Here is a 22,579-nt window from a genome sequence, read left to right as displayed (position 1 = left end):
CCTATTCAGGATGTTGGCATCTTTTGGCACCAAAGCGGTAAGTGGTATGCTTCCCCCTGGCAGCCCATACAGTAACAGGTCTACACACAGAACACTGTGCCATATGCCATAGATTATGACTGGAAGGCTTGGGGCATACTACCACCTCTCCTAACCTCAGCTTCTCTCCTATGCCTTTCACCAGGAGAAGATGAGCCAATAAACAAATTAGACTCATACAGGATGCTACTTGTCGGGACAAAAATGAATCATAGTCTTGTTATTTCTGTTATTATAACACTGTCAAAGTTGCAGTAAACTGTGCCAAAAGCAGCGTCCCTTCAGAGCACCAACAACTCAACCCAGAGTAAATATCTTTCTCTATGCTTTATTCCCCTATGCTGGTTCTCTCTGTGGATGAGATCACTTACAGTATGTGTACCTACAGCACTGAGCTCTTCATGTTTTGACTTGACAGGGTAACTATAGCAACACAAGGTCTACAATCAATCATAGATGTATGACTCTTGTATTGTCTATGCCTAGAATAAAGTTAGCCTTCTTCAATGCCTTTTCTGCATCCCCTACATATCTCCATTGCCCCCCCACAGTTTAGCTCTTTTTCAACCTTTTGTCATTCCCTCAACCAAGATCAAGAGTAGCCCTAGATCAACTCCCCGCAACCACAAGACAGAAAACATACAGGAGAGAGGTTGAGACAGAGGCAGGCAGTAGCATTACCCCCTGCGCTGCAAAGCCACCTACAGAACGTGTTGATCAGAATGAAGTGTCAACGTATCTCTGTCCCGCCACTATGAGGTAGGAAGAACCCTCAGGATAGTGCTGCAGAAATGCAACCCACATTGTAATTGTGGATTTATCTATCTGTACATATGTAATAAAAGTGTCATAGACCCTAACCAACACCAATAAATGTAAACGAAACATCTAACTATTCAGGCAAAATGATGGCCAGTCCAGTCTCCAGGATGACCAGTCCAGTCTGTGTGTCCATGAGTGAAACATTGAGCAGAGAACAGAGATGAGTTTGTTTTTTTCAGACATTCCTAGTCTCTGTCTCTGTTGAGATGAGAAAGATGATAGCCTCTTCTGATGAGAGATTAGGAGGCGTGGGACAGTCTTCAGCAAATGTTACTCACTCAATATTCCCAGCACAACCAGTATATTATGCTATACTATACTGTCCATGCAGCAGTGGCGTCTGCTGAGGGGAGGACGGCTCCATTCCAGCCATTATTATGAGCCGTCCTCCCCTCAGCAGCCTCCATCATGGAAACCATGTGTTTGATGTATTTATACCATTCCACCGATTCCGCTCCAGCCATTACCATGAGCCCGTTCTCCCCAATTAAGGTGCTACCAACCTCCTGTGCCATGCAGATATTAGTCTGTGCTCAATCATGCAAAGAGTAGCTGACCTTTTGGTTATCATTGTTTTCCTAAAAAAAATCCAGATGTAACTATGTGATGAACATTTAATCTTCAGTATACATGAGAAAGTAATGACTCTGAGCAACCTCGTCCCCCCTCTCCCCGGCACTAACTGAATGGTTTTGTCAATCTTACTTTCCCCGCCTCTCCCCTGGGGTCCTTCTGACATTCCTCTGTGTTTGCACCTGGGTGTGCCGGAGCCTGATCAGTTTACGGGGGCTGGCAATGATACCTGTCTGATGACCTCGATCGCTCCAATCCTAGACAGCTAGGAGGCAGGCCGATGCTGGGGAGGAGCCCTGTGCCAGCAGGTAGATATAAGCCAGCTGCCACCAGAGAGGAGTCACTGAGAGGGGCTTGACTTTCCTCTTAGTAAGCTCACCTGCTTCACCAATCCTCTCTGTCTCTCTCTCTCTCCTTTTCTTTTACTCCCCTCAGAGGATCAGAAAAGCTGCAACCATGAGTTACAGGAGCAGTGGCAGCATGAGTGGAGGCTTCAGCTCCGGCGGAGGCTTCAGCTCCGGCGGTGGTGGCGGCGGCAGCATTGTGAGGAAGAGCTTCTCAAGCTTCTCCTCTTCAGCAGCCCCTGTGGGCTCCAGCCGTATGAGCAGCTCATCCGTTAGACGCTCCGGAGGAGGTGGTGGGGGCGGCTTCGGCATGGGCGGTGGTGGAAGTGGAGGAGGCTCCAGCTTCAGCTATATGAGCAGCGCTGGAGGCATGGGTGGCGGCGGTGGTGGTGGAGGAGGCTTCGGCATGGGTGGCGGCGGTGGAGGCTTTGGCCTGGGTGGCGGCGGTGGAGGCTTCGGCCTTGGTGGCGGCGGTGGAGGCTTTGGCCTGGGTGGTGGCGGCGGCGGAGGTGGCTTCGCCCCCATCACAGCTGTCACAGTCAACTCAAGCCTGCTTGCCCCCCTCAATCTGGAGATCGACCCCAACATCCAGACTGTCCGCACCCATGAAAAAGATCAGATCAAGGGCCTCAACAACCGCTTTGCCTCCTTCATCGACAAGGTCAGTACTCCTTTATTCTCTTAAAGCCCTTCAATCTAAGAGAATGTTAAAAGTATCAAGTATGCCATGACTATGGTCCTGTCCAAGTAAATTAAAATATATTGCATTGATCATCATCTACCATATGCCAGCATACACAGGGTGCAGATATACTGCAAATGAGATACTGCAAAGGGACACTGCAAAGTATCTGCAAAAGGACACTTTGTAATAGCAATTGATGGCTGGGATGTTGTTTTATGGTACAGGTTGCAAATAGCACACTTGAATAGTTGCAAGGCTGTGTCTCTTGTGTGCTACTGTAGGGCTCATTAAATATTTCACAGCCACTGATCATGCAGCCTCTGGAAATCCGGACCATATAGGATCCAGTTAGAACTGGCTCTGAAAACAAATACACAGAATGATATAGTGACTGCACCCTCTACCTGAATGTATAAACAGGGGCATATCACCTTATCACAGGTTGTCAAAGTCCTAATGTGCAGCCTGTTGCATCAAAACTGACAGTTTAGTCGTTTTCTTCGACCGTAATTGCACTGGCTGTGAGTATGGGAGTGGGGGGTGAGTCCATGTACCTCTCATGGAAGGAATCGTCTGGGAGCGAGATATAAAGTGGATGGATCTCTTCATGACTGCCCCAGCCCTTAGGGAATGACTCAGCTCAGTGCCTGCCAACAATAGGCCATAGAGGGCGGTGTCCTTTTTTACAGAGGTGTGGGAGAAAGGCAGCTCTGTCTGAGAAAGTCCCAATAAAAACTTCAAGCAGTCCGTCTTCATTACCTCAGCGAATGCAAGTCTAATCTTGGACCACTAAATAAATAAACAAGTAAACCTTGCCAGGGAGATGTTGCCAAGGCAATGTCACATGATACAACCAGATATGATATAATATGACATAACCCAATTTAAATTCTCAACGTAATGGAAGATGTGTGCCAACCTGTTTCTAGCAGTAAATATGACACCTGATTGTAACTATTCCATTTCTCTCTCTGCACACAGGTACGCTTCCTGGAACAGCAGAACAAGATGCTGGAGACCAAGTGGAGCCTCCTGCAGGACCAGACCACCACCCGCTCCAACATTGATGCCATGTTCGAGGCCTACATTGCCAACCTGCGCAGACAGCTCGACGGCCTGGGAGGAGAGAAGGTCAAGATGGAAGGAGAGCTGACAACCATGCAGGGTCTGGTGGAGGACTTCAAGAACAAGTGAGTTTTACACAAGACATTGTATGGATGCTCTAACTGTCCTAAATGCTGGCCCATGTAACCATATATAATCTGTTTTTGCAGATATGAAGATGAAATCAACAAGCGTGCCGCAGTGGAGAACGAGTTTGTCCTCCTCAAGAAGGATGTTGATGGTGCCTACATGAACAAGGTTGGGTTGGAGGCCAAGGTCGACGCCCTTCAGGATGAGATCAACTTCCTCAGGGCCATCTATGAAGCGGTGAGGGCCATGTCAAACCACAATAAGCTTAGTCTTTGAAACTCTGTGATATAAACAACAAATGATCCACATTATGGCTTTCCTGATGTCCTTCTCTCTCCTTCTCTCTCTCCAGGAGCTGAGTGAACTGCAGGGCCAGATCAAGGACACCTCAGTGGTGGTGGAGATGGACAACAGCCGTAACCTAGACATGGACTCCATTGTGGCTGAAGTGCGCGCCCAGTATGAGGACATCGCCAACCGCAGCAGAGCCGAGGCCGAGACATGGTACAAGCAGAAGGTATGAGGAGACTTCAGTATATTTCTATGGATTTCCTATAAATGAGAGGTGCAGTAAAGTATAATACATAGGCTTTACACTGACTAATGACTGTGCCAATCCTGTCTTCCTTCAGTTTGAGGAGATGCAGTCCTCTGCAGGACAACATGGTGAAGATCTGCGCAACACCAAGTCAGAGATTGCCGAGCTGAACCGCATGATCAGCCGTCTCCGAAACGAGATCGAAAACGTCAAGGGACAGGTATGTTCAGTAGGCTGGCAAATGACTGTCAATTCAAAATAGCATCAGGTCTGGCACAACACTAATATTCAATTAAGTGAAAATCTCAGTCTTATTTCTGATCTTGTCTTTTCTTTACCTCGTAGCGTTCTACCCTGGAAGGCCAGATCGCTGAGGCTGAGGAGCGCGGGGAGATGGCAGTGAAGGACGCCAAGCTCCGCATCAGGGACCTGGAGGATGCCCTCCAGAGAGCCAAGCAGGACATGGCCCGGCAGGTGCGCGAATACCAGGAGCTGATGAACGTCAAGCTGGCCCTGGACATTGAGATCGCCACCTACAGGAAACTGCTGGAAGGAGAGGAGGACAGGTGAGCACAGGATCAAATAAAGACATGGTGAAACAAAACAAGACAAAAGCAAGGCTAGGAAATATAAAGGCACAAGACATTGAAAATCTTCTAGATGCAGTCAGCTCTTTCACTAAAGTATATGCTTAGTGATTATGTCAACTAATCTATGAATCTTTACAAAGGATTACCTCTGGAGGTGGAACTGCAACCATCCACATAACCTCCAGCAGCAGCGGTGGTGGTGGCGGTAAGAACTTCATACATATACATTTAAATTCAGTTGGACAAGAAAATGAAAACAGTGAAGATAATACTTGTAGGTCTGATTATCAGTCCTAGTATTGACTTTGCCCCTTCCATCTTTCCTTCCCAGGTGGAGGCGGTGGATTCGGCATGGGCGGAGGCGGTGGAGGCTTCGGATATGGCGGCGGCAGTGGCATGTCCATGAAAAGCGGCGGTGGCGGCGGTGGCTTTGGCATGAGCAGCGGCGGTGGCTTCGGCATGAGCAGCGGCGGTGGCTTCGGCATGAGCAGCGGCGGTGGCGGCGGTGGCTTCAGCATGAGCAGCGGCGGTGGCGGCGTCTCCATGTCCCGCTCCTCTATGACCTCCTCATCCAGACGCCTCTAAACGCTTCTAAACACAGAAGTCTGTCCCCACCTTCCACTCTCCCTCCACAACCAAAACAAGCTACAAACTCCTCCTGTCACATGCAGGCACAGAGCATCCACTGATCTACACTATAACCCAGGATGAACTGTCATATATGAACCCCTACTTAGCTGCATATGCCCCATAGCTACTGGCTGGTAGGAAATAATGGATGATATCAGAGGATGCACTTTGAATGCAGCTGACAGACCTTTTTTATCCCAATGTTTCCAGTGTTTTATTCCTGCTACCTCTTGAGCATCCTGTCCCTCACAGATACAGAACATAGCCATCAAAAGAGGCAGTGATAGTAAGAACCGGAAGCAGAGAATTAAGTCTGCTCCCTCTTCAGTCAGCCTGGCTGTCTTTAATTTGCTGGATGGTGCCTGTCATGGTGACACAACATTGGTTGGCAGCGCTGTGATAGTGCATCTTCATAAGGCAACACTAGTTTCTCATCGCACACAACATAGCGGCAGTCTCCAGATGAGCCTGGCAGGGAGGTGCCATGTTGTTCACTAAATGTTGAGACAGCTGACAACTCCAGAGTTCAACATGCCCCTACCCCGTGTGCTCCACTGCCCCCATATTGCTGTGCATTGTGGCGAATGACAGAAGATCAACATAATCAGCTATACTAAAGTGGCACCCCCTTTGCTCTGGGGTAAACAATCTAGCATTAACTCTTAATTCTCCCTTTCCTAGGGACAATGGGTTCTCCACTGAGGTTTGCAAAACACTGTTTGTTCCTGTTTTTCTTTTCATTCTGATCAAAAAGGGATGACTGGTACTCCCAGATTTATTGAATGTAATTGATCATGTGTCATCAACAAAACATCCTGAATAAATCTGAGTTCTATAAAATACTTGTGTTGTTCTATTTACATAGATGGTCAGACAATGATAACAATTGGGTAGAAAATGGCTCTAGATTTGGGGTCAGTTGAGTATCAATCAGAAGAATGAGACACAATGACATTACTGACAGGGCTGATATGATTACTTAAAGCAACAACAGTATTAACATTGTCAGTTGAGTATCCATCAGAAGAATGAGAAGCAATGACATTACTGACAGGGCTGATAGGATTACTTAAAGCATCAACTGTATTAAAGTTTTTAAAGAGTTAACTTAATTTAAATAAACTCAAACACCGTAAAATGCCTTCTTGACAGTTTAATCCACTTTGGCAAGTAAACTTAAGAACGTAATCCTTATGACTCAACATCTTGTTTTTATTTAATACACATTGATAGAAGCTTTTACATGGTGCATACCCAGATAATATATAACCTATCGTCAAGGCCTCTGACACAACATAAAGGGATCTATCATCACTATAAACTGTAGTTAATCTCCAAGTTATTAAAGGGATAGTTCACCCAAATTACAAAATGACATATTGTTTCCCTTACCCTGTAAGCAGTCTATGGACAAGGTATGACATGCTTTGGTTTTGTTTACCTGGGTGTTGTTTCAAATACTACCCTTTTAGCATTTGTGGCAGAAATCCAATGCAAGTCAACGGTACCTGTATTAGCATTTCCGTGCTTCATGCTGTCATACCTTGTCCATAAACTGCTTACAGGGTAACGATACCAATATGTAATTTTTATCTATTTAGTTCACCTTTATTTAACCAGGTAAGCCAGTTGAGAACAGGTTCTCATTTACAACTGCAACCTGGCCAAGATAAAGCCTGTAATTAACTGTAATTAATTGAAATACTTATATCTGCTTCAATTTCGACAGGTAGGCTACAGGCAGACAACTTTAACTAATGTAAGATATGCATGTCTACTGTCCCACAACTGAAGTGACAACTTGACCAATCTAACCCATTCACAAAAACACATCCCTAGGCTTATGCTGCCCTCTGGTGAGAATAGGGGGCAGCATACAGTAATAATATTATACTGAACAGGTTCCATCTACTGTACAGTATGTGTATTTATTCTTTCAGGTCCTGTTTTCTGGTATCCAACATAATCCTTAATTTTACCCACATGAAAACAATACTAGAGTTTACTATGGAATACTATACTGCACACTGTAGTATTCCTCAATCATGTGTAGTGCCTACTATACACTGAGTGTTACACCCCCCCATTGTCTTGCCCATTCATTTACGTTACATTTACATCATTTAGCAGACGCTCTTATCCAGAGCGACTTACAAATTGGTGCATTCACCCTATAGCCAGTGGGATAACCACTTTACCAAATTTTTTTTTTTTTTTTTTTTTTTTTTTTTTGGGGGGGGGGTAGAAGGATTACTTTATCCTATCCCAGGTATTCCTTAAAGAGGTGGGGTTTCAAATGTCTCCGGAAGGTGGTGAGTGACTCCGCTGTCCTGGCGTCGTGAGGGAGCTTGTTCCACCATTGGGGTGCCAGAGCAGCGAACAGTTTTGACTGGGCTGAGCGGGAACTATGCTTCCGCAGAGGAAGGGGAGCCAGCAGGCCAGAGGTGGATGAACACAATGCCCTCGTTTGGGTGTAGGGACTGATCAGAGCCTGAAGGTACGGAGGTGCCGTTCCCCTCACAGCTCCATAGGCAAGCACCATGGTCTTGTAACAGATGCGAGCTTCAACTGGAAGCCAGTGGAGTGTGCGGAGGAGCGGGGTGACGTGAGAGAACTTGGGAAGGTTGAACACCAGACGGGCTGCGGCATTCTGGATGAGTTGTAGGGGTTTAATGGCACAGGCAGGGAGCCCAGCCAACAGTGAGTTGCAGTAATCCAGACGGGAGATGACAAGTGCCTGGATTAGGACCGGTGCCGCTTCCTGTGTAAGGCAGGGTCGTACTCTCCGAATGTTGTAGAGCATGAACCTGCAGGATCGGGTCACCGCCTTGATGTTAGCGGAGAACGACAGGGTGTTGTCCAGGGTCACGCCAAGGCTCTTCGCACTCTGGGAGGAGGACACAACGGAGTTGTCAACCGTGATGGCGAGATCATGGAACGGGCAGTACTTCCCCGGGAGGAAGAGCAGCTTTGTCTTGCCAGGGTTCAGCTTGAGGTGGTGATCCGTCATCCATACTGATATGTCTGCCAGACATGCAGAGATGCGATTCGCCACCTGGTTATCAGAAGGGGGAAAGGAGAAGATTAGCTGTGTATCGTCAGCGTAGCAATGATAGGAGAGGCCATGTGAGGATATGACAGAGCCAAGTGACTTGGTGTATAGGGAGAATAGGAGAGGGCCTAGAACTGAGCCCTGGGGGACACCAGTGGTGAGAGCACATGGTGCGGAGACAGCTTCTCGCCACGCCACTTGGTAGGAGCGACCGGTCAGGTAGGACGTAATCCAGGAGTGAGCCGCGCCGGAGATGCCCAGCTCGGAGAGGGTGGAGAGGAGGATCTGATGGTTCACAGTATCAAAGGCAGCAGACAGGTCTAGAAGGACAAGAGCAGAGGAGAGAGAGTTAGCTTTAGCAGTGCGGAGAGCCTCCGTGACACAGAGAAGAGCAGTCTCAGTTGAATGACCAGTCCTGAAACCTGACTGGTTTGGAACAAGAAGGTCATTCTGAGAGAGATAGCAAGAGAGTTGGCTAAAGACGGCACGCTCAATAGTTTTGGAAAGAAAAGAAAGAAGGGATACTGGTCTGTAGTTGTTGACATCAGTGGGATCGAGTGTTGGTTTTTTGAGAAGGGGTGCAACTCTCACTCTCTTGAAGACGGAAGGGACATAGCCAGCGGTCAAGGATGAGTTGATCAGTGAGGTGAGGTAGGGGAGAAGGTCACCGGAGATGGTCTGGAGAAGAGAGGAGGGGATGGGGTCAAGCGGGCAGGTTGTTGGGCGGCCTGCAGTCACAAGTCGCAAGATTTTATCTGGAGAGAGAGGGGAGAAAGAAGTCAAAGCATAGGGTAGGGCAGTGTGAGCAGGACCAGCAGTGTCATTAGACTGAACAAACGAGGATCGGATGTCGTCAACCTTCTTTTCAAAGTGGTTGACGAAGTCATCCACAGAGAGGGAGGAGGGGGGGGAGGATTCAGCAGTGAGGAGAATGTGGCAAAGAGCTTCCTAGGGTTAGAGGCAGATGCTTGGAATTTAGAGTGGTAGAAAGTGGCCTTAGCAGCAGAAACAGATGAAGAAAATGTAGAGAGGAGGGAGTGAAAAGATGCCAGGTCGGCAGGGAGTTTAGTTTTCTTCCATTTCCGCTCAGCTGCCCGGAGCTCTGTTCTGTGAGCTCGCAATGAGTCATCAAGCCACGGAGGTGGAGGGGAGGACCGAGCCGGCCGGGAGGATAGGGGACACAGGGAGTCAAAGGATGCAGAAAGGGAGGAGAGGAGGGTTGAGGAGGCAGAATCAGGAGATTGGAGGGAGAAGGATTGAGCAGAGGGAAGGGATGATAGGATGGAAGAGGAGAGAGTAGTGGGAGAGAGAGAGCGAAGGTTGAGGCGGCGCATTACCATCTGTGTAGGGGCAGAGTGAGTAGTGTTGGAGGAGAGCGAGAGAGAAAAGGATACAAAGTAGTGGTCGGAGACATGGAGGGGAGTTGCAGTGAGATTGGTAGAAGAGCAGCATCTAGTAAAGATGAGGTCAAGCGTATTGCCTGCCTTGTGAGTAGGGGGGGACGGTGAGAGGGTGAGGTCAAAAGAGGAGAGGAGTGGAAAGAAGGAGGCAGAGAGAAATGAGTCAAATGTAGACGTAGGGAGGTTGAAATCCCCCAAAACTGTGAGGGGTGAGCCATCCTCAGGAAAGGAACTTATCAAGGCGTCAAGCTCATTGATGAACTCTCCAAGGGAACCTGGAGGGCGATAGATGACAAGGATATTAAGCTTAAATGGGCTAGTGACTGTGGAAGCATGGAATTCAAATGAGGAGATAGACAGATGGGTTAGGGGAAAAATTGAGAATGACCACTTGGGAGAGATGAGGATTCCTGTGCCACCACCCCTCTGACCAGATGCTCTCGGGGTATGCGAAAACACATGGTCAGACGAGGAGAGAGCAGTAGGAGTAGCAGTGTTTTCAGTGGTAATCCATGTTTCCGTCAACGCCAGGAAGTCGAGGGACTGGAGGGTAGCATAGGCTGGGATGAAGTCAGCCTTGTTGGCAGCAGAACGGCAGTTCCAGAGGCTGCCTGAGACCTGGAACTCCAGGTGTGTGGTGCATGCAGGGACCACCAGGTTAGAGAGGCAGCAGCCACGCGGTGTGAGGCGTTTGTGTAGCCTGTGCGGAGAGGAGAGAACAGGGATAGGCAGAGGCATAGTTGACAGGCTGTAGCAGATGGCTACAATAATGCAGAGGAGATCGGAATGAAATGAACTAAACACCATTCACCCTCTGAATGGCACATATACACGATCCATGTCTCAATTGTCAAAAATGCTTGTTTAACTACCCTGTCTCCTCCCCTTCATCTACACTGATTGAAGTGGATTTAAGTTTACATTTTGTCATTTAGCAGACGCTCTTATCCAGAGCAATTAGGGTTAAGTGCCTTGCTTAAGGGCACATCGACAGATTTTTCACCTAGTCGGCTCGGGGATTAGAACCAGCGACCTTTCGGTTACTGGCACAATGCTCTTACCCACTAAGCTACAGCAATAAGGGATCATAGCTTTCACCTGGATGCACCTGGTCAGTCTATGTCATGGAAAGAGCAGGTGTCTTTAATGTTCTGTACACTCAGTGTATAATGTTGTAGTATACTGTAGAATACTATAGTAAATACTTCAGTAGGGGAGAGTTGGGTAAGTTGAGCAATTTTTTACATTCAGCATCCCTCCGTCAAGGTCCGTTTTGGACCTAACTTGCTTACCACTTTTCCATTCTTCCTTCACAGACTCCATGAAATGATGATGTCTTTGAAAATATTTGTTAAAATGATTAATTTGTTTGTATAGTTTCCTAGAAACAAGGGAGGCTCAACTCACCCCTTGGGTCAATTTACCCCACTCTCCCCTATTATATGGAAGAAAATGAACACTGTAGTAAATATTACAAAAACACTGCAGTCCGCAAAAACACTACCACTTTTTTAACTATAGTAAATGCTACAGTATTTAATTTGCATATACCCTGCCCATTCCCCCATATCACAATTTGTGCCACCCATAAGTGAGAAACCTACATGCCAAGTATAGACCATATATTGTGTTACCTGCAGTTTATAGAAAAGAGAGAAGTTTTGAATTTTGGACGGACAGACGGACGGACGGGTGGTGTATCACCGCAGTCCCACTAAGCCCAAACCAGATGGGATGGCGTATCGCTGCAGAATGCTGTGGTAGCCATGCTGGTTAAGTGTGCCTTGAATTCTAAATAAATCACAGACAGTGTCACCAGCAAAGCACCCCCACACCATAACACCTCCTCCTCTATGCTTTACGGTGGGAAATACACATGCGGAGATCATCAGTTCACCCACACCGCGTCTCACAAAGCCACAGCGGTTGGAACCAAACACATTTCCACCAGTCTAATGTCCATTGCTCGTGTTTCTTGGCCCAAGCAAGTCTCTTCTTATTATTGGTGTCCTTTAGTAGTGTTTTTTTTTGCAGCAATTCGACCATGAAGGCCTGATTCACACAGTCTCCTCTGAACAGTTGATGTTGAGATGTGTTTGTTACTTGAACTCTGTGAAGCATTTATTTGGGCTGCAATTTCTGAGGCTGGTAACTCTAATTAACTTATCGTTTGCATATGTTTTTTCATTTCAGTCGCCTCCATCTCCTCTAAATGAAGCTAATTGTAGAGATTTTTTTTCTATTGATAATGTAAAATTAACAGCCATACGGAAAGACTCATGTGAAGGTGAAATTACAGAGGAGGAACTTCTGGATGCAATTAAAGATTTTAAGTCCGGGAAAACTCCAGGGTTGGATGGCATACCAGTCGAGGTATACCAAACCTTTTTTGATATACTAAGAGGACAGTTATTAGCATGTTTTAACCACTCCTATGTAAATGGTAGATTATCTGACACTCAAGAAGAAGGTCTGATCTCATTATTACTGAAACAGGATACAAGTGGAAAATATAAAGATCCAGTCCATTTAAAAAATTGGAGGCCCCTTACACTTCAGTGTTGTGATGCAAAAATTCTAGCAAAATGTATAGCGCATAGAATTAAAAAGGTATTGTCTGATATTATTCATTCTAATCAGACAGGTTTTTTACATGGAAGATACATTGGAGATAATATAAGGCAAGTATTGGAAACAATAGAACACTATGGAAAATCTGGGAAACCAGGCCTGGTATTCATAGCAGACTTTGAAAAGGCATTTGATAAAGTACGACTGGGGTTTATATATAAATGCCTGGAGCATTTCAATTTTGGAGAATCTCTTATAAAATGGTTAAAAATCATGTATAGTAACTCTAGGTGTAAAATAGTAAATAATGGCTATTTCTCAGAAAGTTTTAAACTGTCAAGAGGAGTGAAACAAGGTTGTCCACTATCGGCATATCTATTTATTGTGGCCATCGAGATGTTAGTGTCACGGTTTCGGCCGAGGCGGCTCCTCCTCCTTGTTCGGGCAGGTTTCGCCGGTCGTCGTCTCCGGAGTTCTAGCTGCCACTGCTCGATGTTTCGTGTTTGTTTGGTTTTGTCTGTTAGTCACACCTGTTTTGTGTTAGGTCTCATTTAGCACCCTATTTAGTTTCCTTGTTGTTAAGTTTGTGTTGTGTGTGATTGTTCGTGTCGTGGTTGCGCTACCCGTGTCGGTACGCTATTTTCCTGAGCTTCCTCCTTGTTGTGTTGAGGAGAGATTTACGCACCTGTGTGTGCGCTTGTATTTACGCCTGTGTGCGTCTTTTGCCTCCGGGCTGTTTTGGATTACTTTTTCGTGCTCAGTAAAGTCTTGTTGGACCTACCCTCTGCTGCCTGCGCCTGATTCCACACCACACCCATACACAGCACCGTGACAGAATCACACACCATTAGATGGAATCAGCAGGAGCACCCGTCGACCCCATGGAGGAGCGTCTCCTTGGACACGAGCACCGGATCAACCGTATCGGGCACGCCTTGGAGGGCGTCATGGACACCCTTCGTCGATGGGAGACCAGCGGGGTTCCCATAGCCCCACCTATCGCACCATCACCTTCACCACCGGACAACCAGCCCGTCCATCGACCGGAACCCAGTGGGATTCGGCTCTCGCTCCCGAGGGCGTACGACGGCACCGCTGCCGGGTGTCAGGGGTTCCTCCTACAAGTGGAGCTCTACATTGCCACCATACACCCGGCGCCCTCGGGATACGAGAGCGTTTCCGCCCTCATCTCCTGTCTCACCGGCAAGGCGTTGGAGTGGGCCAACGCCGAGTGGAGGGGAATAGACGCCGCCACCGTCACCTATGCGGAGTTCTCCCGTCGCTTCCGTGCGGTCTTCGACCATCCACCAGAGGGGAGAGCGGCGGGGGAACGTCTATTCCACCTCCGACAGGGGATGAGGAGCGCTCAGGCGTTCGCGCTGGAGTTCCGGACTCTAGCGGCTGATGCGGGGTGGAATGAGAGGGCCCTCATAGACCACTTCCGATGTAGCCTTCGGGAGGACGTCCGCAGGGAGTTAGCCTGCAGGGACAGTACACTAACATTTGACCAGCTGGTGGACATGGCCATCCGACTGGACAACCTGCTGGCGACCCGCGGACGTCCCAGGTGGGGGCCCCCCATTCCACCCTCCAGCGCCTCCGAGCAGTGTCCGATGGAGCTTGGAGGTGCTGGCGCTAGAGGGAGAAGAGGTAGGAGCCCGAGGGGGGCAGTCTCCTGCACCAAGTGTGGGCGCGGAGGGCACACCGCGGCTAGGTGCTGGGGAGGGTCCCCTGGTGAGGGAGAGAGCAGGTCGTACAGTGGGGAGTCCACCCAGGTGAGTAGGCGCCCTACTTACCCAGAGCTTTCTGTCGTTCACATTACCTTACCTGTTTGTTTCCCACAGGTTGCACCTCGGTCCCAGCATAAGGCGCTAGTCGATTCAGGCGCAGCTGGGAATTTTGTAGACCGGAGATTCTGAGTTAAGTTAGGGATTCCCCTCCTTCCAGTCGACAAACCCTTTCCTGTGCATGCCCTAGATAGTCGTCCGTTAGGATCTGGGTTGATTGGGGAGGTCACAGCGCCACTTCGGATGATGACGCAGGGGGGTCATGAGGAAACGATTCAACTCTATCTTATCGACTCTCCTGCGTATCCGGTGGTACTGGGGCTTCCCTGGTTGATGACCCATGATCCTACTATTTCGTGGCGAGAGAAAGCTCTTAAAGGGTGGTCTGCTCAGTGTGAGTGGTTATGTCTGGGTGTTTCCGTAGGGGCGACCTCGGTGGAGAGTCCGAACCAGATGCCAGCACTGCACATTCCTCCTGAGTATGAGGATTTGGCGCTCGTGTTCAGTAAGACCAGAGCGGCACAGTTGCCACCTCATAGACAAGGGGATTGTGCGATAGACCTCCAGACAGGAGCAGCGCTTCCGCGGAGCCATGTGTATCCTTTGTCACAGGAGGAGAAAAGGGCAATGGAGACTTACATTGCCGAGTCTCTGAGACAGGGATACATACGGGCCTCCACTTCTCCCGCGTCCTCGAGCTTCTTTTTTGTGAAGAAAAGGGATGGAGGTTTGCGTCCGTGTATTGATTACCGCGGTCTCAATCAGGTGACGGTGAAGTACAGCTATCCACTTCCTCTGATTTGGACCATGACGGAGTCCTTACACGGTGCTCAGTTCTTCACAAAATTGGATCTCAGGAGCGCATATAACTTGGTGCGCATTAGGGAGGGCGATGAGTGGAAGACAGCATTTAGTACTACATCCGGCCATTACGAGTATCTCGTCATGCCATATGGGTTAATGAATGCTCCATCAGTCTTCCAATCGTTTGTAGACGAACTTTTCCGGGACATGCAGGCGCAGGGAGTAGTGGTGTACATAGATTATATTCTTGTGTACAGTGCTACTCGGGCCGAGCATGTAGCCCTGGTGCGCAGGGTATTGAGGAGACTGTTGGAGCATGACCTGTATGTCAAAGCTGAGAAATGTCTGTTCTTCCAGGAGTCAGTTTCCTTTTTGGGTTACCAGTTGTCTGCGTCAGGGGTGAGAATGGAGGTGGACCGAGTGTCCGCCGTGCGTAATTGGCAAACCCCAACTACGGTTAAAGAGGTGCAGCGGTTCTTGGGTTTTGCGAATTACTACCGGAGGTTTATCCGGGGTTTTGGACAGGTGGCAGCTCCCATAACGTCTCTTCTGAAGGGGGGTCCGGTGCGCTTGCAGTGGTCAGCTGAGGCGGACAGGGCCTTTGGGAGACTGAAGGACCTGTTTACCTCGGCCCCGGTGTTGGCGCACCCGGATCCCACTTTACCCTTCCAAGTTGAGGTGGACGCGTCTGAGGCCGGTATCGGGGCAGTTCTTTCTCAACGATCCGGTACACCACCTAAGCTCCGCCCCTGTGCTTTTTATTCTAAGAAGCTCAGTCCGGCGGAGCGGAATTATGACGTAGGGGACAGGGAGCTGTTAGCCGTAGTACAGGCCCTAAAGGTGTGGAGGCATTGGCTTGAGGGGGCTCAGCACCCTTTCCTCATTTTGACCGACCATCGTAACCTGGAGTACATTCGGGCAGCTAGGAGACTGAATCCTCGCCAGGCTCGATGGACTATGTTTCTCGCCCGGTTTGTGTTCAAGATCACTTACATCCCTGGGTCCCAGAACGGGAGGGCAGATGCTCTGTCCCGTCGGTATGACACGGAGGAGAGGTGCGTGGAGTCCATTCCCATACTACCGGAGTCTTGTCTGGTGGCACCGGTGGTGTGGGAGGTCGATGCGGAGATCGAGCGGGCGTTACGCACCGAGCCTAGTCCTCCACAGTGTCCGGTGGGTCGGGTGTACGTCCCGCTCGAGGTCCGGGATCGGCTGATTTATTGGGCTCACACGTCCCCCTCCTCTGGACATCCGGGTATTGGCCGGACGGTACGAAGTAGTACGAAGTACTGGTGGCCAACGTTAGCCAGGGATGTGAGGGTTTATGTCTCCTCCTGCTCAGTATGTGCCCAGTGTAAGGCGCCCAGACACTTGCCCAGGGGTAAATTACAGCCCCTGCCCGTTCCACAACGACCCTGGTCTCACCTCTCGGTGGATTTTGTTACCGATCTTCCCTCCTCCCAGGGGAATACCACCATCCTGGTCGTTGTGGATCGGTTCTCGAAGGCCTGTCGTCTCCTTCCCATGCCGGGTCTTCCTACGGCCCTACAGACCGCTGAGGCTCTATTTACTCACGTCTTCCGGCATTACGGGGTGCCCGAGGATATAGTGTCCGATCGAGGCCCCCAGTTTACCTCCAGAGTCTGGAGAGCATTTATGGAACGTTTGGGGGTCTCGGTGAGCCTTACCTCGGGTTACCACCCGGAGAGTAATGGGCAGGTTGAACGAGTCAACCAGGATGTGGGTAGGTTTCTGAGGTCATATTGTCAGGGCCGGCCGGAGGAGTGGGCGAGATATGTGCCCTGGGCCGAGATGGCACAGAACTCTCTCCGCCACTCCTCCACCCAACTAACCCCTTTTCAGTGTGTATTAGGGTACCAGCCGGTTCTGGCACCATGGCATGAGAGCCAGATCGAGGCCCCCGCTGTGGATGAGTGGGTGCGGCGCTCGGAGGAGACGTGGGACGCTGCACACGTCCATCTGCAGCGTGCCATACGTCGACAGAAGACGAGCGCCGACCAACACCGCAGTGAGGGGCCAGTGTACGCACCTGGAGATCGAGTCTGGCTCTCAACCAGAAACCTGCCCCTCCGCCTGCCCTGCCGGAAGCTGGGTCGGCGGTTTGTGGGGCCTTTTAAAGTCCTGAGGAGATTGAACGAGGTGAGTTACAGGTTAGAACTACCTATTGATTACAAGAATATTAACCCCTCGTTCCATGTGTCTCTCCTCAGGCCGGTGGTAGCTGGTCCACTCCAGGACTTTGAGATTGAGGAGACTCCTCCGCCCCTGTTGGACATCGAGGGGGCTCCGGCGTACACGGTTCGGACCATCCTGGATTCGAGACGCCGGATGGGGGGTCTCCAATATCTCGTGGAGTGGGAGGGGTACGGTCCGGAGGAGCGGTGCTGGGTGCCAAGGAGGGACATTCTGGATCCGTCCCTGATGACCGAATTCCATCGTGGTCATCCTACGCGCCCTGCTCCGCGTCCCCCTGGTCGTCCCCGAGGCCGGAGGGGGGGGTACGCGCGTCAAGGGGGGGGTACTGTCACGGTTTCGGCCGAGGCGGCTCCTCCTCCTTGTTCGGGCAGGTTTCGCCGGTCGTCGTCTCCGGAGTTCTAGCTGCCACCGCTCGATGTTTCGTGTTTGTTTGGTTTTGTCTGTTAGTCACACCTGTTTTGTGTTAGGTCTCATTTAGCACCCTATTTAGTTTCCTTGTTGTTAAGTTTGTGTTGTGTGTGATTGTTCGTGTCGTGGTTGCGCTACCCGTGTCGGTACGCTATTTTCCTGAGCTTCCTCCTTGTTGTGTTGAGGAGAGATTTACGCACCTGTGTGTGCGCTTGTATTTACGCCTGTGTGCGTCTTTTGCCTCCGGGCTGTTTTGGATTACTTTTTCGTGCTCAGTAAAGTCTTGTTGGACTTACCCTCTGCTGCCTGCGCCTGATTCCACACCACACCCATACACAGCACCGTGACAGTTAGCAATTAAAATCAGATCCTTGCTACCATGGAAAGGTAAATACCTGTCAATTTGTGGAAAATCACCCTGATTAACTCTTTAGTATTATCCCAGTTTACCTATTTGCTTATGGTCTTGCCTATGCCTAGTGAACAGTTTTTTAAATTATATGAGAAAAAAATATTACATTTTATTTGGAACTGCAAGCCAGACAAAATTAAACGGGCCTATTTATATAATGAATATGAATTCGGAGGACAGAAATTATTAAATATTAAAGCATTAGACCTATCAGTAAAAGCTTCAGTCATACAAAAGTTATACTTAAATCCGAACTGGTTCTCTAGCAAATTAGTAAGATTGTCTCACCCAATGTTCAAGAATGGCCTTTTTCCCTTTATTCAGATTACAACCACTCACTTTCAGTTATTTGAAAAGGAAATAATCTCCCAAATATCACTATTTCTAAAACAAGCCATAGAAAGTTGGTTGCAATTTCAATTTAATCCTCCAGAAACGATAGAACAAATAATGCAAAAAATATTGTAGTTAAACTCAAATATACTAATTGACCCAAAAACTTTTTTGGGGGACAAAAAAAAAAAAAAAGTATAATCTTCGTAAATGATGTCATCGGTAGGACTGGTGGAGTTATGTCGCACATGCAGCTAACAAAAACATATGGAAACGTCTGCTCTACCCAAAATTACAACCAAATAATTGCAGCCTTACCGCAAAAATGGAAGAGGAAAGTGGAAGAGGGAGAAAGTAAGGAACTTGTCTGTCGGCCTTGCATTAAAGAACATAATTGGTTATGGAAAACTGTGATAAATAAAAAAGTATATCAGTTTCATTTAAGGACCAAAGGATTGACAGCCGTCCCGTATAGATTGCAAAATAGTTGGGAAGAGATTTTTGACGTACCGATCCCATGGCATAGTATTTATGAACTGATACGCAAAACGACACTGGATTCAAAACTTAGAATCTTTCAATTTAAATTAGTATATAAAATTCTTGCTACCAATAGAATGTTATTTATATGGGGGATACAATCTTCCCAGCTCTGCAGATTTTGCTGTGAAGAGACAGAATCATTAGATCATTTGTTTTGGTACTGTCCATTTGTAGCTTGTTTTTGGACACAGGTCCAGGAATGGCTAAAGGATTGCAATATTTACCTGGAGCTAACCTTGCAGATAGCATTACTGGGTGATCTGAAAAGTCATAGTCAATTAATCAATAATATAATAATACTTAGCAAAAATGTTTATCCAATTCACAACCTGTAGAAACAATGAAAATAGAAAGGTTCAGAACTTTTGTAAGACATCACAGTACAGTTGAAATATACAGTGGGGGAAAAAAGAATTTAGTCAGCCACCAATTGTTCCAAGTTCTCCCACTTAAAAAGATGAGAGAGGCCTGTAATTTTCATCATAGGTACACGTCAACTATGACAGACAAATTGAGGGAAAAAAATCCAGAAAATCACATTGTAGGATTTTTTATGAATTTATTTGCAAATTATGGTGGAAAATAAGTATTTGGTCACCTATAAACAAGCAAGATTTCTGTCTCTCACATGCCTGTAACTTATTCTGTCCTCCACTCGTTACCTGTATTAATGGTAGCTGTTTGAACTTGTTATCAGTATAAAAGACACCTGTCCACAACCTCAAAAAGTCACACTCCAAACTCCACTATGGCCAAGACCAAAGAGCTGTCAAAGGACACCAGAAACAAAATTGTAGACCTGCACCAGGCTGGGAAGACTGAATCTGCAATAGGTAAGCAGCTTGGTTTGAAGAAATCAACTGTGGGAGCAATTATTAGGAAATGGAAGACATACAAGACCACTGATAATCTCCCTCGATGTCAAAAGGGGTGATGTGTACGCGGCAGTGAAGTCAGGCGCAGGACACAGAGGATCAAGATTTTACTTCAAGTTAACACGCACAAAACAAAAGTCTCCACAACACTGGAGGAGTAACGCGCTCAGTGCGTAAAAGGCGAACTAGATATGCCGAACATCAAACAGGACAAAATGACAATAACACACAAAGGCCAAATGTAAAACAAGGGAACTTATATGTTACACAATCAACACAAAATAAGTAACAGGTGTACAAACTAGACAACACAAGACAAACACCGAAACATCGATCGGCAGTAGCTAGTACTCCGGGGACGACGAACGCCGAAGCCTGCCCGAGCAAGGAGGAGGAGCAGCCTCGGCGGAATCCGTGACACTCGATCTGGGGCTCCACGCAAGATCTCACCCCGTGGGGTCAAAATGATCACAAGAACGGTGAGCAAAAATCCCAGAACCACATGGGGGGACCTAGTGAATGACCTGCAGAGAGCTGGGACCAAAGTAACAAAGCCTACCATCAGTAACACACTACGCCGCCAGGGACTCAAATCCTGCAGTGCCAGACGTGTCCCCCTGCTTAAGCCAGTACATGTCCAAGCCCGTCTGAAGTTTGCTAGAGTGCATTTGGATGATCCAGAAGAGGATTGGGAGAATGTCATATGGTCAGATGAAACCAAAATAGAACTTTTTGGTAAAAACTCAACTCGTCGTGTTTGGAGGACAAAGAATGCTGAGATGCATCCAAAGAACACCATACCTACTGTGAAGCATGGGGGTGGAAACATCATGCTTTGGGGCTGTTTTTCTGCAAAGGGACCAGGACGACTGATCCGTGTAAAGGAAAGAATGAATGGGGCCATGTATCGTGAGATTTTGAGTGAAAACCTCCTTCCATCAGCAAGGACATTGAAGATGAAACGTGGCTGGGTCTTTCAGCATGACAATGATCCCAAACACACCGCCCGGGCAACGAAGGAGTGGCTTCGTAAGAAGAATTTCAAGGTCCTGGAGTGGCCTAGCCAGTCTCCAGATCTCAACCCAATAGAAAATCTTTGGAGGGAGTTGAAAGTCTATGTTGCCCAGCGACAGCCCCAAAACATCACTGCTCTAGAGGATATCTGCATGGAGGAATGGGCCAAAATACCAGCAACAGTGTGTGAAAACCTTGTGAAGACTTACAGAAAACGTTTGACCTGTGTCATTTCCAACAAAGGGTATATAACAAAGTATTGAGAAACTTTTGTTATTGACCAAATACTTATTTTCCACCATAATTTACAAATAAATTCATAAAAAATCCTACAATGTGATTTTCTGGATTTTAGTTGCCTCGATCCCCAGGAGACCCTCCCCAGCACCGAGCCGAAGTGTGTCCTCTACGGCCACAGTTGGTGCAGGGGACAGTTTAGTTGACGTGTACCTATGATGAAAATTACAGGCCTTTCTCATCAAGTGGGAGAACTTGCACAATTGGTGGCTGACTAAATACTTTTTTCCCCACTGTATATGGCAAATAGAAATCCTATATGGATGGTGTTAAGAGATAGATGGGAGGTGTTGAATGGATTTGAAGGATGGGACTAATAACAACTAACAACAAATAATAACAAGATAACTAATAATGTAAGCATACTGTGTCCATAATTAGTATATAGGTTGTAGGTTGGGAGTGTAGTATATCGAGAATTATGACTTTGCTAATGTTTTTAAGGGGAACCTGAGAGGCTGTTTATTCAGTGTTAGAGGGAGTAGTTTTAGAGTGACACCATAGAACAGACAGAGTCTGTTTGTTGGAGACAGGTGATTGGACAGTAGAGGGAGCCACCCATATTTTGGGAAATATTATAAGTACTGGATGGGAACAAAGAAGGTCAGAGCAGCAGACATATTCTTTTCGGACACTGCTCTCCGGATGCCATATACATCTGTAAACTTATGCTGAAATCTTGTGATATGAATAAAACGTATGATCAAAGCTCAGTATTAGCGGACTCCTTTGTTACAGCATAATTAGCCACATTAACTCGACACTACAAATGGCGACGAGTGAGGAGGCGGTCTGCGTCTCTTCAGTGTTATATTCATGAGCAACGAAGTGACTCTCGCTCAAGACGCCGGCTTATAAGGTGAGATTTCTCCCGGTCTTGTGTGCGATTTCGTTCGTCTGGTTATGGGTGTGTGCGCTGGGGAGATGTACCGTAAGGGACCGGTGTGTGCTGCTGTTGCTTTTATTGCTGCGAACGAGGGGTCTGGCCTAACCATTCTAAATTTGTTTGCACTGGTAAACAGCGCAAAAAGGGGGGAGTGTCTATAGAGATATTTTGCTTGAATAAGAGTTCAAGAACAATCGATTGAGAGGAATAAGGCCTAGGTATATGTATGTAACTTAGAACCGCTGTGAATCAACGGAAACCCTCATGGAGGTGATATCTAGTATGGGCCAAAAATCCTAATAACGCGTTAGGTAAGGTTAGGTAAGCCCAAGGGGCTTGAGGCTGTGGTATATTGTGATTGTATGTTACCGCTCAGCTGGTGGTTGACGAATCATTTGATTGATGTGACCGCTCATTACAATTCCGGAGGGACCTCGTGGTAGCATAAATTTAGCAAACAAAGGAATTTTACGACACGGCGGAGGGAGAAATGCTAAACGTAGCCTGCTAATAATGCTTCATGCTACATGCTAATGCTAATGCTAATTTATTCATGCTACATGCC

The 22,579-nt window shown here is 47.7% G+C and overlaps 2 protein-coding genes across 3 annotated transcripts in view; both read left to right on the top strand.

Annotated features, from left to right (window-relative positions):
- The window catches only part of LOC311150091 (intermediate filament protein ON3-like), a 409,178-nt gene that overhangs the window by 77,726 nt on the left and 308,873 nt on the right, over positions 1 to 22,579 (top strand). The window lies entirely within an intron of this gene.
- LOC311150089 (keratin, type II cytoskeletal cochleal-like) lies at positions 1,702 to 6,731 on the top strand. 2 transcript variants are annotated; one of them, XM_084187360.1, is made up of 8 exons: positions 1,702 to 2,439; positions 3,445 to 3,653; positions 3,738 to 3,894; positions 4,010 to 4,174; positions 4,290 to 4,415; positions 4,541 to 4,761; positions 4,926 to 4,990; positions 5,117 to 6,731. In XM_084187360.1, the coding sequence occupies exons 1-8, from the start codon at positions 1,891 to 1,893 to the stop codon at positions 5,368 to 5,370; spliced, it is 1,746 nt and encodes a 581-aa protein (XP_084043486.1). In that variant the 5' UTR covers positions 1,702 to 1,890; the 3' UTR covers positions 5,371 to 6,731. The 2 variants fall into 2 exon arrangements, with proteins under 2 accessions (XP_084043486.1, XP_084043487.1); XM_084187361.1 differs by having other exon boundaries at positions 1,780 to 2,439; positions 4,926 to 4,981; positions 5,117 to 6,602.

This window comes from Coregonus lavaretus, assembly GCF_964263955.1.
Source record: "Coregonus lavaretus genome assembly, chromosome: 22".
NCBI classification, from domain to species: domain Eukaryota; kingdom Metazoa; phylum Chordata; class Actinopteri; order Salmoniformes; family Salmonidae; genus Coregonus; species Coregonus lavaretus.
Note: the sequence above shows the minus strand (reverse complement) of the source record. Positions and strands in the feature narration are given on the sequence as shown.

What these genes read in the sequence shown, in the direction of transcription:
- LOC311150089 (XM_084187360.1), top strand. Translation starts at nt 1,891, where the DNA reads ATGAGTTACAGGAGCAGTGGCAGCATGAGTGGAGGCTTCAGCTCCGGC. An exon ending in GTGGAGGACTTCAAGAACAA is followed by an intron (nt 3,654 to 3,737) that starts GTGAGTTTTACA and finishes CTGTTTTTGCAG; the next exon opens with ATATGAAGATGAAATCAACA. An exon ending in TCAGGGCCATCTATGAAGCG is followed by an intron (nt 3,895 to 4,009) that starts GTGAGGGCCATG and finishes CTCTCTCTCCAG; the next exon opens with GAGCTGAGTGAACTGCAGGG.